The sequence below is a fragment of the Lepidochelys kempii genome, chromosome 3 (genome assembly GCF_965140285.1).
Source record: "Lepidochelys kempii isolate rLepKem1 chromosome 3, rLepKem1.hap1, whole genome shotgun sequence".
In the NCBI taxonomy this organism is placed as follows: Eukaryota; Metazoa; Chordata; order Testudines; family Cheloniidae; genus Lepidochelys; species Lepidochelys kempii.
Window position 1 is genome coordinate 77,369,941 of NC_136382.1, and position 16,548 is coordinate 77,386,488.

The window sequence follows — 16,548 nt, forward strand, 5'->3', positions numbered from 1 at the left end:
GTACTTATTATTTGTATCAGCAAAATGATGAGTACAAAATGGGAAGACTTTTCTAAAAAATAAGGCCCTAGAAATACTGAGCAGCAAGTGCTGACATCCTTCAAGCACTCAGCTGCCTACAGCATTCCCTCATTTGGGATCCAACCAATCAGCAGGTATATCTGCTAATAGGAGCCACCTTTTATTGCTGCCAGATTCCTAGAAACAGGTGACATGGTGCTTCTGGGAATTACATGAGAACACTGGATAATAGTGCTATGATATACTCATTCCCTGAGTTACAAGCCCTGGTTACCATAGAATAGCACCACTGTCTAATGGTAGGTATCATGTAACTTACAGAAGTTCTATACCACCTTTCAGACCATCTAAAAATGATTAAGAAAGTAAAATGTGGCTCTTACCACAGATGCACCAGCAAGCAGGCTGGATGCTGCAGAGTTGCCCCTGCGTGTTGTAATATTTCTAAAATACCTATAGTGGGATTTTTTTTCAGAAGCACTCAATGTTGACCTAACTCTGCTCTCATTGAAGCCACTGGGTTTTGTCTACACAGCATAGTAAGCCTGTATCTGTGTGACCCCCCTCCCGCCCCTGCAGAATCTGTGTTTCCAAGCCCAGGCGTGAGCTGCACTGGAAACCAAGGTTTAACAACCATGTGGGTGTGTCCATACTGCACTATGCAGCCCCAAGGCAGAACTTCAGCTTCTGTAGGCATATACCATCATATCTCAGAATTCCTAGAGCCCTTGCCGCCTCTAGCTGATTTAGGGCTTGGTTCATGGTGGGTTGTGTGAGACCTTGTCTGTCTATTCCTCAGGAGTCAACCGGAAGTGTTTCAAGTGGTTTTTAACTCACCGACACATCCAGCCAAGCCATTTTGTGTCCACACACTCCCAGCAGCTAGAGCCATCAACACGAATCCCTACCGGGTGGAAAAACTTCTCCATCTCATGTTGTCAGTCCTAGTTCTGGAATCAGTCAAAGCATCTGCAAGACACTGGTGGACATTTCAGTGGCTGGTTTTGACCTGCCACAGGAAACTTTCAGCGTGGAATGCTGCCTTGCCAACTGCGATCCAACTGCTCATGATTGTTATCTTAGCTGCATATTCTCCCTACTAGATCTGTGCTTCTGGAGCAGGGCCACAAATAAAGACTGGTGGGCTCATGTAATCATGAGGAACTGTACTGACCAGCAGTTGGTCCAGAACTTTCGCATAAAGAAGCAGACATTCCTAGAGGTTTGTGGTCAACTTGCCCTAACCCACATGCCTCTAATGCCATGAAATCCACATGAGGGAGGCCATGCTGGGCCAGAAGCAAGTCAATATAGCTATCTGGCAGCTGACTACCTTAAACTGCTACAGGTCTGTAACTAACCAGTTTGGAGTTGGCAAATCAACTGTGGGGGGTTGTGCAGAGGTTTATGAGGCACTCAGGACTGTGATGTACCCAAATAGGGTTGCCAACTTTCTAATCACAAAGAAACTGAACACTCTTGCCCTGCCCCCACCCCTTCACCATGCCCCGCTCCATCACTGAGGCCCCGCCCCCATTCACTCCATGCCCCCCCCACTCTCACTCACTTTCACCAGGCTGGGGATGGGGGTACAGGCTCTGGGGTGGGGCTGGGGATGAGGGCTTTGTGTACGGGAGGGAACTGTGGCCTGAGGCAGGAGGTTGCGATGAGGGAGGGTGAGGACTCAGGCTGAGGGTGGGGCCGGGGATGAGGGGTTTGGGGTGCAGGAGGGGGCTCCGGGTTGGGCCAGGGAGTTGAGGTGCAGGGAGGTGAGGGCTCCAGCTGGGGGTGGGGCTGGGGATGAGAGGTTTGGGGCACAGGAGGGGGCTGCTAGCTGGGGCAGGAGGTTTTGAGGCGGGGGTGAGGGCTCTGGCTGGGGCTGTGGGCTCTAGGATGGGGAGGGTAGGATGAGAGGTTTGGGGTGCAGGAAGGGACTTTGGGCTGGGGTGCAGGAGGGGGTGTGGGGTCCCAGTGGTGCTTACTGAGGCTCTGAGGAAGTGGCCACCTGGGCCCTGCGGCCTCTAGGCACATAGGCAGCCAGCTCTGCACGGTATGGGCTGCCTTCGCACCTGCAGGCGCCACCCCCCACAGCTCCCATTGGTCATGGTTCCCAGCCAATGGGAGCTGCAGAGCTGGCTCTACGGATGGGGGCAGGGTGTGGAGCCTCCCAGTCCTTGGCCACCCCAGGGCCTAGGAGCCGCAAGGACCTGGCAGCCGCTTCCGGGGGCAGTGCAGAGCCAGGACAGGTAGGGAGTCTGCCTTAGTCCTGAGCCCCCGCTGCACTGCTGACCGGACTTTTAACAGCCCAGTCAGCAGTGTTGACCAGAGCCATCAGGGTCCCTTTTTGACTGGGCATTCTGATTGAAAACCAGACACCTGGCCACCCTATACCCAAAGCTGGTGGGCATTACAAATGTTCCTGAAAGAATTTGCTGGTTTTGAGAAAATGGGCTTTCCAAACTGCTGGGGACAATGATGGGATTCATGTGCCTATTTTTTGCCCACCACCAGAAGTACATGAGTACATATACCTCAAAGGGTACTACTCCATCATTACGCAGACCCTGGTCATCCACAGGGGCAGATTCATGGACACTGGATGCACTAGCAGGATTCATGATGCCAGGATATTCTGGAGATTGGGACTTTACCTTTGTGGAGTAGCTGGAACATTCCCAGCAAATGGCGTTGTCATAAATAGGGGACTATACTCAACAGTGCAACCAAACAGTGTGCCTGTCATGACTGATGCCGGACTCACAAACACTATGGAAATCAGGGATGCTTTGTGCTCCCACATAGGGGGTTTGCATGCTCCTATGGATGAGGGGGAATAAAATGGTATTTGAAGTTGTGCTGTTTATGCGTTGGAGGTGGCTGTGGGATTTTTTAAAATATGTTGGTGCTACATATTATTAATTTTGTAAATACTGGCCATGTACTTCAACTCACACTTTATGATTTACTGTGATGACAATTATTACATTTTTATTATGAAATTTATTGAGCATAGGTAGGGGATGGCATTAAAGTTTGTGCCACCTTTAACATTTATTAACATTTAACATTACTTTAACATTTATTATTAATAAAACTAGCTATTGGAGTTTTGTTAGCAAATTCAATGCTTTATTTTACATTTGTATTTACATACCAGTCTGAGAATCAGAAAGGCTGACCAGCTGCAATCAAAATGTACAACACAATAACCAAACTCAGTGCCAAAACAATGAAAGGTGCATGTTGCCAAATGACATGGACAACTATTTCTCAGTGTCCTCAGTCTTTCTGTTCTCCTTGGAGTTTCTGGTACATTTTACAAGTGTGGGCCATGACTGAACTAGAGTGGATGAATGTTTAGGGTACATTTCTCCATTCTATGTGCTACTATTCATTGCCTCTGACACAATCCAGACAATCCCTGAATTGTCCAAAGACTGCATAGTCTGCAGGACACAAGAGTGTGGAAGGGACTCAGGGCATGGGGCAGGAGCTGAAGTTGGCTGTGGAGCCTGCAGTCTGGTAGCCATAAGCTCAAGTAATTGCTCAAATAGCTCCTTCTGCTGTACAATGTTGTCCTCCCTCAATCTGTAGTCATGCTCCATGAATCTCTCCGCCAATCTCTGCTTGCGCTAGGCAGCATCTCTCTCTCTCTTTCCACCCTTCTTGCATCTTTTGCCTTCTGATACTCAATCTGCTCCTTCTGCAACTCAATCTGCTGATTTGTTTTATCTACAATCTCTCCCATCAACTCATCTTGGACTCTTTCTCTCCTTGTCTGCACTAAGTGAGTCTGCTCCCCCAGACTCCTGGTGCTGTGTGTTTGCCCTGTGGAGGTGGAAAGGCCTTGAAAGGAAAATGAAGGAGCCCATTATTGTCTCACCTTGAGACAAAACTACATTTTCCACTCTATCAAAGGGGCTGGTTTAATTCACAGTCAAAATATGATATTTTTTATCCAAGGGCTTTATTTTATTCACACAAAAAAACATCAACCACTTCAGATGTCTTTTGGAGCAGCACTGAAAGCCATCACACACTGTGGTAAGATATACATACAAAATTCAATTGAAATGATTTCTCCTTCCCCTTTATTTATTTTTTTTCTGGAGTGGAGTGGAAGGGGAGCGGGGGGATGGACTTACAAAGGATTTAATCACTGACTATGGCTTTTTAATCCTTTCAGGCTGGGCAAGCTCTGGAGAACATTGACCTTCTGGATGTCCCCAAGTGGAATCATCAGAGAACCACTATTGGTCTATGCTAAGGAGATATTTAGGTAACTAGTGACTGACGACCAGCATATCGCAGAACGGAGGAGGCTCATGAGTTACAGAACTGGCCCTAATAAGTATTCCCTGCTCTTGGAGTTCCTACTTTGTGAGAAGTTTCTTTCATCACCAGGCAGCAAGGGTGAAAATTTATGGTAAAATCAAAAAGATACTGATTTAGCATGGAGACACAGTACAGCCTCCTTACTAGCACCCTGTGTTCAGGCATAGACCCAACTGACAATCTAGTGACTGCTAACACAGCCAGACAGCCAACTTCCACTGTAATTTGGACTCATATATTTAAGCCACCTAGGGACCAAATACACACTTCATTTTTGTTTGGACTCATAACCTGCAGATCTTGGGGACTGGTTTATTGGCTGCCTGGGACAGTGCAGGCATTGGTGATTTATAAAGTGTGCTGTATTAGATAGGAGGGGAATGCGAGGCTGTTAATTGAGGAGTTATACTTATTGAGGAGTTACACCACCTACTTATAACAAACAGCCATTAACTAGTAAAAAAATTCAGAACTGCTTGTTTAACTGTTTTCCTCATTTCACAGTGTCCATTTTAAATCCCATGGTGTCGGGTGGAACGTGAGGGAAATGGTGTGGGCTCCAGCCTGAATAGAAGCACACCAAACCCTATGGCTTGTGTTCATAACTTAATAGGGCCACAAGCTGGAAATCTCTCCCATCCACATATTAACAACAAACAGGGTGGCAGAAACTGATCAAGCTTCAGCTCTGACTCTGGTTCCAGTGCTTGCCCTGATGCCAGTTCAATGCAAGCGTTGACAGACACTCCAGACCGGATTCTGGTGACCCAGACTTGTGCTGCATCCACACTGCAAAAATGTCTGGACTTTGACCCACATCACTGTGGGACTCATACTCCAACCCACTCCCCTAACAGGATCCAGTGGACCAAGTCCAGAGGAGTTCCAGGCCCAAGTCAGACTGATTTCTGTGTGGAGGGAAGTGGGAGCTTGGGAGTCGAGTCACAGCCAGGGCTTAGTGTTCCATATAGACATACTTTGGGAGTTTTACCATGGACTTCAATGGGAGCAGAGTTTGGGCAATGATGAGCACATCAGAAAACCCAACACTTACTGTTTAAAAAAAATGAACATCTACAAAGAGAACTAAGGGTTGTTTGTGGAAAGTTTACACTTAAGGTTGTTTCCTCTCTTTGCATGTAGAACCAGCTACATTTTTTTAGATTTCAGAGAGCCAAACTGTGGCAAATACCAGCTGGTCCAAGTAGCAGGTGGTACTGAGTCTCAATACCAAATGGTGAGTTGTATAAGGTCTGGTATAGTCTTTAGGATGGTGCCACTGTAGTTGGTCTATTCCATTGGCTGTTGTGCAGAGCCCCACTTCTCCACCTGCCTCTGCTCCCTTTGGGGTGCTCTTTGACCCCCATACCATGCTAACAAAGTAGTCCTTGTGCTCCACAAACCATAGGGACTGCAGTTGTGACAGATCTTTGCATGGGCCACACAAAAAGGTAGGGGCATTTGCAGGCTTGAGGGTGCTGCCAGTGATTGGAAAAGCCACATTAAAGGGACAAACCACAGAAAATTAGTTGCTCTCCTATTAAAATAAATCAATATTTAGGTTTTAACAGGACAGTTGTAACTGCTCGAGCCACTTTGCTGAGATGATTTTGCAGCTTTAAAGTACCCCCTCAATTCACAGCCAGAGGTAAGAATATGGCAGTAAAAGGTCACAGAGTTCTCACAACTTTTGTTATTTGACTGTCTCATAATGTAGTAACCTAAAAAAAAAGTGCCCAAAATAACTAATGGGGCTACAGGAACTAAAAGCCCCACTTCCTCCTTACCAGCAGCCCTCACTCTCATGTCTCCTACTTTTCTAATGCAAGCAGATTTTCAACATTAAAAAATTGGGGGACCAGGGAGAGGTGTCCTGGAAAAGGATTTTGGTGAGGGATGAGAGAAGCTAATGGGGACAATGGAGGAAAAGAGCCCTCCTTCTTTCCCCAGCTCCTTAACTCCCCACCCCTCTTTCCACACTGAAAAGTTGTGACATTTTACAGTAAGAACAGGAGTGGATGAAACAGTGTCCACTCTCTATGACTGTCAGTTTTCTTCCAATTCCAGCATCTAACTTCTCTCTCACCCACTCCAAGGTAGCTCCTATCCTACCAGCTTCCACTCACCCACATCCCTTCAGCCACACATACCACCATTCACCCACACTCAACCCATCACCTCCTCCCAGCTACACAGTCCCTTAAATCTTCTAGACTACCTCCAACACAACACTCACTGCTCAAAACACCTCAGCCAACCACACCCAACATTTAGCTCCTCCCTCATACCTTACCTTAGAATATCCACCTTTCCTTCCCAACTTTATCATAGTTCAGAACCCTTCTCCCCAGCTCTTAAGTCCCCCCACAGCACCATACTTCAGGACACCTTCCTCTTCCCACCCTCCCCAAACTCACAACTCCTCCCATCTCATGCTCAGAAACCCCTCTTCCCCACCCTCAGGTTCTTTATCCTTCCACTCCAACCTTCTGGCTCAGAATCCTTCTTCCTCCTACTTGATACCCAGCAAATAAACCATTATAGAATCATTGAATCATAGAAGATTAGGGTTGGAAGAGACCTCAGGAGGTCATCTAGTCCAACCCCCTGCTCAAAGCAGGATCAACCCCAACTAAATCATCCCATCCAGGGCTTTGTCAAGCTGGGCCTTAAAAACCTCTACAGATGGAGATTGCACCACCTCCCTAGGTAACCAATTCCAGTGCTTCACCACCCTCCTAGGAGAAATAGTTTTTCCTAATATCCAACCTAGACCTCCCCCAGTGCAACTTGAAGATCATTGCTCCTTGTTCTGTCATCTGCCACCACCTTGAACAGCCTAGCTCCATCCTCTTTGGAACCCCCCTTCAGGTAGTTGAAGGCTGACATCAAATCCCCCCTCATTCTTCTCTTCTGTAGACTGAATAAACCCAGTTCCCTCAGCATCTCCTTGTAAGTCATGTTCCCCAGCCCCCAATCATTTTCATTGCCTTCCGCTGGACTCTCTCCAATTTGTCCACATCCTTTCTGTAGTGGGGGTCCCAAACTGGACACTATACTCCAGATGTGGCCTCACCAGTGCCAAATAGAGGGGAATAATCACTTCCCTCAATCTTCTGGCAATGCTCCTATTAATGCAGTCCAGTATGCTGTTAGCCTTCCTGGCGACAAGGGGACACTGCTGACTCATATCCAGCTTCTCATTCACTGTAATCCCCAGGTCCTTTTCTGCAGAACCGCCGTTCTCCAGAACAACCATTGCTGGGCTTGAAGAAGCAGAGGTAGCATGTGGAGATTGTAGCTGCAGGAAGCATGTGTCCCTAGATACTGTGCAACTAATCTTAATTACCCCCACAAAGGTTTGCAATAGTGCTTTCCCTTTGCAGCCTGCAGTCAACGCACTGTAGGGACTCCAGGTAAGGTGAGACAGGTGGACTGCAGCCACCAAAGCTTCCAGGGAGAGGGGAAGACCCAATCATACCACGAATTGGGCATTGGCAGTGGATGGAACTTCAGTACAGCAGCCATAATACAAATGCTAAACAGTGTGTATAATATTGCTAATAACTGGCGAGTTACTGATATGTCTCAGCCTCACCATATCCTAGCATCCAGTGGTCCTTGGTTTTGGTATTTTAAGTGGATTATAAACTGCAAATTATAAATGAAGAATAAATGTAACTATGCTTCATTTAGATTCAATGAATTTCAAAGGCACGTGCCAACAGTGCTATGTACCATTTCAATAAACTTTGTTCAAATATAAAGCCAATGGAATCCAATTAAGTAATTTCTCCTGTACATCCTTTAAATTCTTAGGTATTCATAAGCTGATTAAAATTCGTTCTTGAAAATGTTTCCATGTAAAGGATTGTCCTTTGCTTAAAAACTCATGAAACCAGACAAAAACTGCATATTGGTAACTATATTTTAAACCAAAAAAATCTTCACATAATAAATACATCTTATGCACATTAACTTCAAATTTACTTCAGAAAGCTATTTACAATATAAATAATTATAAATGGGAACACTTTGCAAGATATTGTTAACATAGCTAAATTGTGTTTCCTACATTACATTCCAAAGGAAAACTTCAAATTACAGATGTTATGCTACAATGTCACTAGAACCTATACATTGCAAGGCATGGCATTTGAAATGTTGGCAATCTTTGTCTTTTTTCATAAATATAATCCATTGGGTTTGGAGAGCTGGGGTTTGTTTGGTTTTTTTAAATATGCTGGTCAAAACAAATATGAACATGTCATTATTTCTGAAGTGCCTTTTTCTAGTTTTATGTGCTGAAATACTTACCATAGGGGAAAAAATTACAGTGCTTTAAAAGAACTTTTCCCCATTGACTTTGTTTATTTAGAAATGGGACTGCTGTACTGTTTTATGTGTTAATGAGATTATTTTGTGTGTTTCCAAACTTCCTACTTTTTTAGAGTCTAAGAGCAAAATCACATGCAGTCAAAATTTCAATAAATAAAAATGTTAAAAAATTGAATTTTAAACCCTAGAATCCTATGTTTACCATTTGAAAGGAGAGGTTAAGTAGTGGATACAACCAGCCAAAAAACCTTTGTTTCTTCCTATAATGCCTATATGTTTGATCTTTCCTTTCAAGTATAGTCTCATGGCAGGAGCCATAAATTAACCTTCTTTCAGAAAGGGGTGCATTCTTACCAGTTGGAGCCAAGATTTATCCACACAACCATTGTGTGAATGCACTGAACACCATAGTTAAATTTCCTCGCATGTAATTTTTCACTGTCAGACACTCCAAGGATGCTTTTGGGGAAAGGGAGCTGCACTGTCACTCATCATTCTGCAGAAAATTCTACTTAATTTTCCTTGTTCAAAATAATAATTCCCTTTGGAGCATTGAGCAGTAAAAATATTTTGCTAACCCATGAGCTCCGGGTGCCTTATTCACAACAAACTGAATGATGTATATGGTACCAGAGTAATAGTACAGCACTGTTGGGGTTATTTTTAAGTGCAGACACTCAGATTACTTAATAGCCATTTTTAATAAAACAATATATAAAATAGATGTTCTAGTTACCTGAATAGCACAGTCTGGATTACTTTGGGGCTAACCAGCTTGCGGATATGTGTGGAAATAAATTCCTCAACCCTGTTCTTACCGAAGTCAATAGCAAAACTTCCATTTCCTTCAATAGGAACAGGACACAACCCTATGCTGCTATGTGTACATTTAAGAGAATTCCATGGATAAACCTGAATTGAAATACTTTTGCTACCAGACAATAACCATAACTGCCTCCAAAATACCCACAACTGGGTCTGATCCTAGAATTGTTTGGTGAACAGGAACCCCAATTGAAGCCAAAGGGAACTTTCACGTGGAAGGTCTGAAGCCACATTCTGAGAGCCAGGAGTTAGTTGGACTTTGGCGCTACAATTAAAAGTTGGTGTTTCTGCAGCAGACAGTCAGCTTTTCCAGTGCATCCATGCCTTTGGCAGAAATACCACACAAGGCCATTTCCTGAACATTTTGGGGGCTTCTCAATACCTTTCGGATAAATGGTGGTTCAGGTAATCCTGAAAATTATTGAATAAGTGCTTCATGCCAGGAGAGATACAACTGAACTTCAGATAAGAGGAGGGCTTTGTGGAGTAAATAGTGTTGGATAAATAGGATTTTAAATGTACTACACTGAGTGGTAATACTTGTGGGAACATCATCAAAAAAATAAGTTAGCTACTCCCCAGAAGTAGCCAACCGCAAAATGTCCTTGGGCTTTGGCACCCGCCAATGTTCACCGCTGCCCACATTTTTCTAAACGTATTCAAAGCATGTATAGAAAAAACAATTTGCATTAGTAGTACATGCCATTTGGGGGGCATTTCCCTTTGCAGTTTTCATAGTTACATCTTCCAGGTGCACAAAAAAACTAGAGCCAAATCACAAGGAGCCAGATTCTGCTAGACTAGCACCTTACTCCACAAATATATCCATTGAAATCAATAGGACTGCTTGAGGAGTAAGGTTTCTTACTCTAAGTTAAGAATTTGTATAAGCTTGTGGCCTTAAACTTGTACACTATGCCCACTGAGTGCAACTGTATATAAATGAGAGACAGTTCCATTCTTTTCTTAACATCAAATAAAGACAGAGAAGGCCTAATCCACAGCCCACTGAATTCAATGAAAAGACTCCCATTGGATTCAACAAGCTTTTGATAAGGGTCATAAGCAGTTTGCAGTTTTATTAGCATATTCACTTGGTGTTATGTTTGTTGACATAATGCTATTATGATATAAAATGCTAGCATACTACAGTGCAATCAGTATAGCATTAGATGCACTTGTGGAACTGAAATATACCCTAAAATGTCTCAGATATAAAGTGATACCAATGACCTAATATGATACATTTGAAAAATATCAAAGCAAGTACTGTATCTTGTATTTTCAAATTTTCCAAAATTGCTCATCTATTTTTTTTAAACATACATTCCTTGAAGGATGTTGAGGATTTTTACATTTTATCACTGAGGTGAAGGGGGAGTTGAACTAAATATGAAGTTCATTAAAGTATGTCATACAATAAGCACTGATGTCATGAACAAGTGTAAGCTTTGTGCCCTACAGGAAAGTACATGTTATACCACTTGCAGTAATGAATGCTACAGTTAAGGTTGCAAACTGACTTTCATTTAGTATCAAGCAGGATATAGTGTGCTGCAGGTCCCTATGCTTACATAATAATTATACTTACAATTAATTTGTAATACTTTTTCAAAATCACATTAAAAGCTCCTTGCCAGCTTTGAAGTAAAGAGAAAATTGTTCCCTCCAAGCTGGCCCTTTAAGGGAGCAGAATGGCCAACCAGATAGCCCGTAACAGGCAAGTGCCTCCAGTCAATGACAATGATACACTAAGGAGGAGCAATAGTTGCTTCCATCTTGCATGGGGAATGAGCAAGTGTTCGTCTTACTTGTCTTACAACATGGCTGCAGGTGAAGGGCACCAGATCACTGTATTGATATTTTAAATATTATATTTATTACATTGCACCTTCCTGCATTTGCCATTTTAGTGAAATGAAACTATGGAAAATCTCAGCATAGGAGAAATTTAGTTTAACAATAGTTGTTTGGAAACTTTTATTCTATATGGGATCACAGTAAATAGTAACAGAGAATCTTTATTGCATAGCTTACTTGCTTTTTTTAAAATGAAGAATATATATAAACAAACTGTTAGAAGTACAGTCATTTATGAAGGTGCCTTTCATACTGTAATCTAGTATAATATTCATATTTACTTAGAGTCACCTTTGTAATGTACTGCAGTATGCCAAGGGACATATGATAGCATGTATTTCTATTCTGTTTTACTCAGCAAGTCACACTTTAATACTGTACAATGAGTCTCCAAATAAAAAGTTAAGACTATTCATAGGTGTAAACTAAATAAAGATGTACCCAGAACTAGACTTATCAAAAATACCCTCTCATTCCTAACTTTTTAGGAATATATAAAATCGTTGGGCTGAACGAAATCCATTTTGGTCCATCCACCCCTTTCAGTTAGCAGTTGTTAGCATTTTCCCCAACAGCATTAAATATTTGCCTTGTTTTTTATCTTTTTTAAAAATTATTTATACTAGCTGCTTCTGTTTATGACCTTTATAGTTCATTCAACTTATTAGGTTTCATTTAATATAATTCTCTCCAAATTTGTTTTGTTCTCATTTTTCCTTGGCTAACATTTAATGCCCTTTGGCTCTTATATCTGCTACTAATTCAAATAACCTTATACTGTTATCTCACCTCTCTTCTATGCAGAACTTTGCGCACATCAGTGACATTCCCTCTAAATCTTTCCTTTTCCAAAGATAACCCAGTTTATTTAAATACTTATTAGATCTCTTTCATTCTCTTTATCTTTCCGCTTTGTGTTCTGCTCTACCTTTTCTATTATGAGCTTTAGATAATAAAGGCCAAATTGTAACATCTTTCTCTTCTGGAAGAGCACAGTATCTTTCACTATGAATGATCACACTGAAGTCAAATGGGATTGCTTGTGATGTAAGAGTATCACAATCTGCCTCAAAGTGATCAGAACTGTATACATCAGTATTCCAAATTGGCTATGTGATTTTTTTTAGTTTTCAAGTAAATCTCTACTTGGTGACCCAGATTATTATTATTTTGCTACTGATTAGCCCTGCTTTGGAGATTGATACTTTTGTAATCTATCCAAACTCTCCGAGCAACTTTCTACTTGGTGGACTGTGTTTTATGACCATTGAAAGTAAACTTCCGTACATCTATCTCCTTTACATTACAAATTAAGCCATTCTGCAGTGCTCATCTCATTTTTATAACATCCCCCCTCCCCCTGGCCATACTCTAGGTTGGTATAATCAGGAGGGGCCTGGTCCAGCTCCCACTGAAATCATTTGAAGAAGGATTGTGCCAATGACTGTTACTATGATCTTCCCTAGCTGCCCTTTTAAGTGCAGGTGTTATATTAGCTCATCTCCAGCCCAACAGTATCTCCCTGATCATGAAGTTTTTAAAATATATTTACTTACCTCATTTGACACATCTCTTAATCTAGGGCAGGTCCATGCAGGCCCAGATGCTGTAGTCAGTCATCAGACACTGGGGTTTCTTATTCCCCATATTCTCTCAAGACCCTGATTTTTCCTGTAGTATCTTTTCTCTCTTCCCCTGGTTACTATATGACTGTTTCTGACATCTCTTCCCTATTTTCCTTTGTGAACAAGACAAGAATGTATGCTTTTTTTCAAAATCACACCCATCACTTCAGTCAACAGGTTACCTCTTCCAACTTTGAGTCCTTACAATCTCCTTCACTTTCTCAATGAGCCCAAAGATTTTCTCTGAATTTATCACAGTCACCCTGCAGTCTTCACTTTATCTGTCTTTGTCTCTTATATGATTCCATTAATATAGTTGTGTTTTATAGTCCTTACAGCCAAATTTCCAGTAATTTTATGCAATTCCTCCTATGGTTCTAACTCACGCCTGATTAGCTCAGCCACTTGGAACTCACAGCATATTTATTGTTACATGGTATACATCACTATATGAGATTAAACTAATTCATCTTGGACCACTCTCTATTTCAGCTCCTTTCCCCCCTTTCCCTTCACTAATTTGCTTCCCTTTCACTTTACCAGACATCTCATGCACTCATTCAGAATGTGATCACAGTTCAAAGTATCTTCCCATTACAATCATATATTCTCAAAACCAGGCTGAGAAATCCTCCCTTTCTGATTCCTTCTTTTAAATATTGCATGAGCAAGCAGTCCAGTAGCCAGTCATAACTATGTTGCTCAATTTATGTCGTTCAAGTCCAGCAAGTGTGTAAGTATGCGTGTGGCTATTCAAGAAAGTAATAATTCTGAAGATCTCTCTCTCTCTTTTCCTTTTGGCTAGTCCTGGACACTTTACACCACTAAGCAACATAACATGGCTAGAGTTTAACGAATAAACAAATCAGTTAATGTACCCATTTTATGTGTATTTTGAAAAGATATATGATCCACATTTTTGCATGTAAAGAATGCATAGCTGTTTTGGTGACTAAGACCTGTGGGGCACATGCAATTCAGAGAGTCGGCCCTTGGCAGTATTTTCATCAACTGACTCCAACACAATATGCATGAATTGCTCAGCTGGCCTGCCACAATGTGCTCCCAACACAGACCTCCTCTATCTTCTTTTCTATATAATGTGGCAGCAACTTTGACTTTAGCTCCATTCACTATAACCCTGAATGCCAATTCCTTTTTTTTTTTTTTTTTTTTTTTTTTTTACAGTAACTCACTCATCCCCAGTACTTTAGGTTATTCTCTCTAGTGCAGTGTGGTATATCAAATGCTGGTAACAACAAGGGCATTAAAACTTATATATCTTCCAATTATATTTCAAAGATTTTTTTAGAGCACAAAATATTTTAGAAAAAACATCAGCTTCCATTGGTTATTATAACAGATGTCCCCTTGTGTCCTTGTGCTGGATCTTGCTGCATCCTTAAGTGAGAAGTCACATCAAAGTGTGATCCATTACAGCCCAAGGAATAGTTTCTAATGGTTTCACTGTCATATAGATGCTCCAGAGCATATCCAGTTAACGTGTAAGCATGCTTGTCAAAGTACTGCCTGTGTGAGGTGTAATAATTTGGAGAAGCTGCTGGATGGTCCCCTGTGGCTTGATGAGGGGACATGTCTGAATGCAGGTAGTCTTTAGCTAGTATCAAACTAGATTTAGAAATGCGGTCGGAATTTGGGCTGCTTATCCTAGACAATGTTGTGGGGCTGTTGTCATAGTCATTTTCATGTGGGCTCATAAGCTTTCCATCTCGTTGCTGGACGTGTTCACAAGGAGAGGTGTTGGCAACTGTAGGAACACGGCAGACATCCCCTGTCAACTGTTGTGGCTGGTAGTTTGCAAAACAAATAGAGTGCTTTTTCCCTGCTCCATTAATGGAGACCAGCTGATCAGGGGTTGTTTTCTGTAACTGAAGCCTGTTTTCTTCCTCTTTAATCATTTGTTGGGTAGCTCTTATTAGCGTTTCAATTTTGCTGGGCTCATGTGGACTACTTTGATACTGCTCAGTACGGTATCGGTCTCCTGATTCACTAGCAGAACCAGGATCTGGGGAGCTAACAACACTGTCCTCATCCCAGTGTCCTCTCCCTGCAGAACAGATAAAGAAAGGGAACAAGTCATCAGTTTTGTTTTGTATGTGGATCTCAGAAAGAAGGTAAACAATCTAAAGTCCTCTTTTTAATGCAATGATGGATTGTGTTGGTCTTTCTGGTTATTGTTTGCTTTACAGTATCACCTGGAGACCCAAACTGAGATAAGTGCCCCATTGTGTATAAAAGACAGTCAGTCCCTGACACAAAAAGTAGACAAGAGTCAATGTAAGTACTATTATCTCCATTTTTCAGATGGGGAACAGAAGCAAAGGTTAAGTGGCTTCCCCGAGGTCACAAAAGAAGCCCAGAGAAGAGCCAGGAATTCAAAACAGGTCCCTGAAACCCAGTCAAGTGCTTTAACCTCAAGACCATTCTTCCTACCACATAAGTGTTGTTCTCAAAATAGGCCAACTGAGCTAATTGACCCAAATATATGTGCTTGAGCTCTTAATGCAATATTTCTTCTGCAAAGGATATAAAACATCAGTTGGGCACAAAACTGCAATTCAGACTTTCTGAGTTCTAGTCCTGGGTCTAACGCCACTAGCCTTGATTTGACCAATGTACATTTACCACCCTCACCTGTAATATGCAGGTAATGCTACTTCTTCAGAGGGGTGATCTGAGGAGAAAGTCTGCTTGATCAGATTTTGAACCTAAAGTCCTGATTTTCAATGATGGTCTGTAATTTTGGGGTGTAATTAGCACCTCCAGTGAATGACAAGTACAGCTGGCAGCACTTGGCTGTCTAAGTACCTCTTTGCATCGAGAAAATCAGAAAGTGGATTGAGGCTCATCTGAAAATCAGGCCCACAAAAGGCTATATACATTTTTATTCTTCTTCTTATTATTATTAGACTTTGCCCTTTTAACCCCTTCTGTGCTTTAAGATGTCGGTAAAGTATATTATGAATCCAGACACTGGGTTTTTGTGTGGTCTTACATACCACATTATACATGCTGCCTGGCAATAAAAAAGAGAAACAACAAAACAGTTGCCTTTGTGTTCATAGATATAGCAGTTAGCGCTGAACTTAGTTTTGTAATGCAAGAATATTTGTTGTCTCAAACCTTTAGAATAGGAAATTTAACCGTGCTTACCTGAAGTTTCCCTTTCTTCAAGTAATAAGGCCCACAGATCTGCTACAGGGAGCATTCAAGTCAGCATGCAATGGAGTGGGTGGAACCAGACCCATCCATCACTGGCAGGAGGGGAGTAGCCCTACCCCTGAAGAACCTAACAACTGAAAGAATTTCCATAGCCACGGAGGATAATACCCAACTACAGAGACAATATAATAATGGAACTGGTAAAACACCTGCTAATATGCATGTCCATTGCAGAGCCCAAGGAGGACTTCTGCAAATTACTGAATGCTATGTTTTGCCTCAGCTTATATAAACAATATTGTCTGGTTGGGAGGGCAGGATCTGTGGACCTTTATTACTCAAAGAAAGAAAATTTTCAGGT

General features: G+C 42.1%; 1 protein-coding gene across 4 annotated transcripts in view; it reads right to left on the reverse strand.

The window, feature by feature from the left end:
- SIM1 (SIM bHLH transcription factor 1) overlaps positions 1 to 16,548 on the reverse strand; it is an 87,032-nt gene that overhangs the window by 14,292 nt on the left and 56,192 nt on the right. For 3 of the 4 annotated variants that reach the window (XM_073336856.1, XM_073336858.1, XM_073336857.2), the window contains one exon: positions 8,380 to 15,072. The exons of the other annotated variant lie outside the window; for it this stretch is intronic. In XM_073336856.1, the coding sequence (XP_073192957.1) occupies positions 14,342 to 15,072 (731 nt within the window). In that variant the 3' untranslated portion in view covers positions 8,380 to 14,341. Of the gene's footprint in view, positions 1 to 8,379; positions 15,073 to 16,548 lie in introns of those variants that run through there. 4 annotated transcript variants of the gene reach the window in all.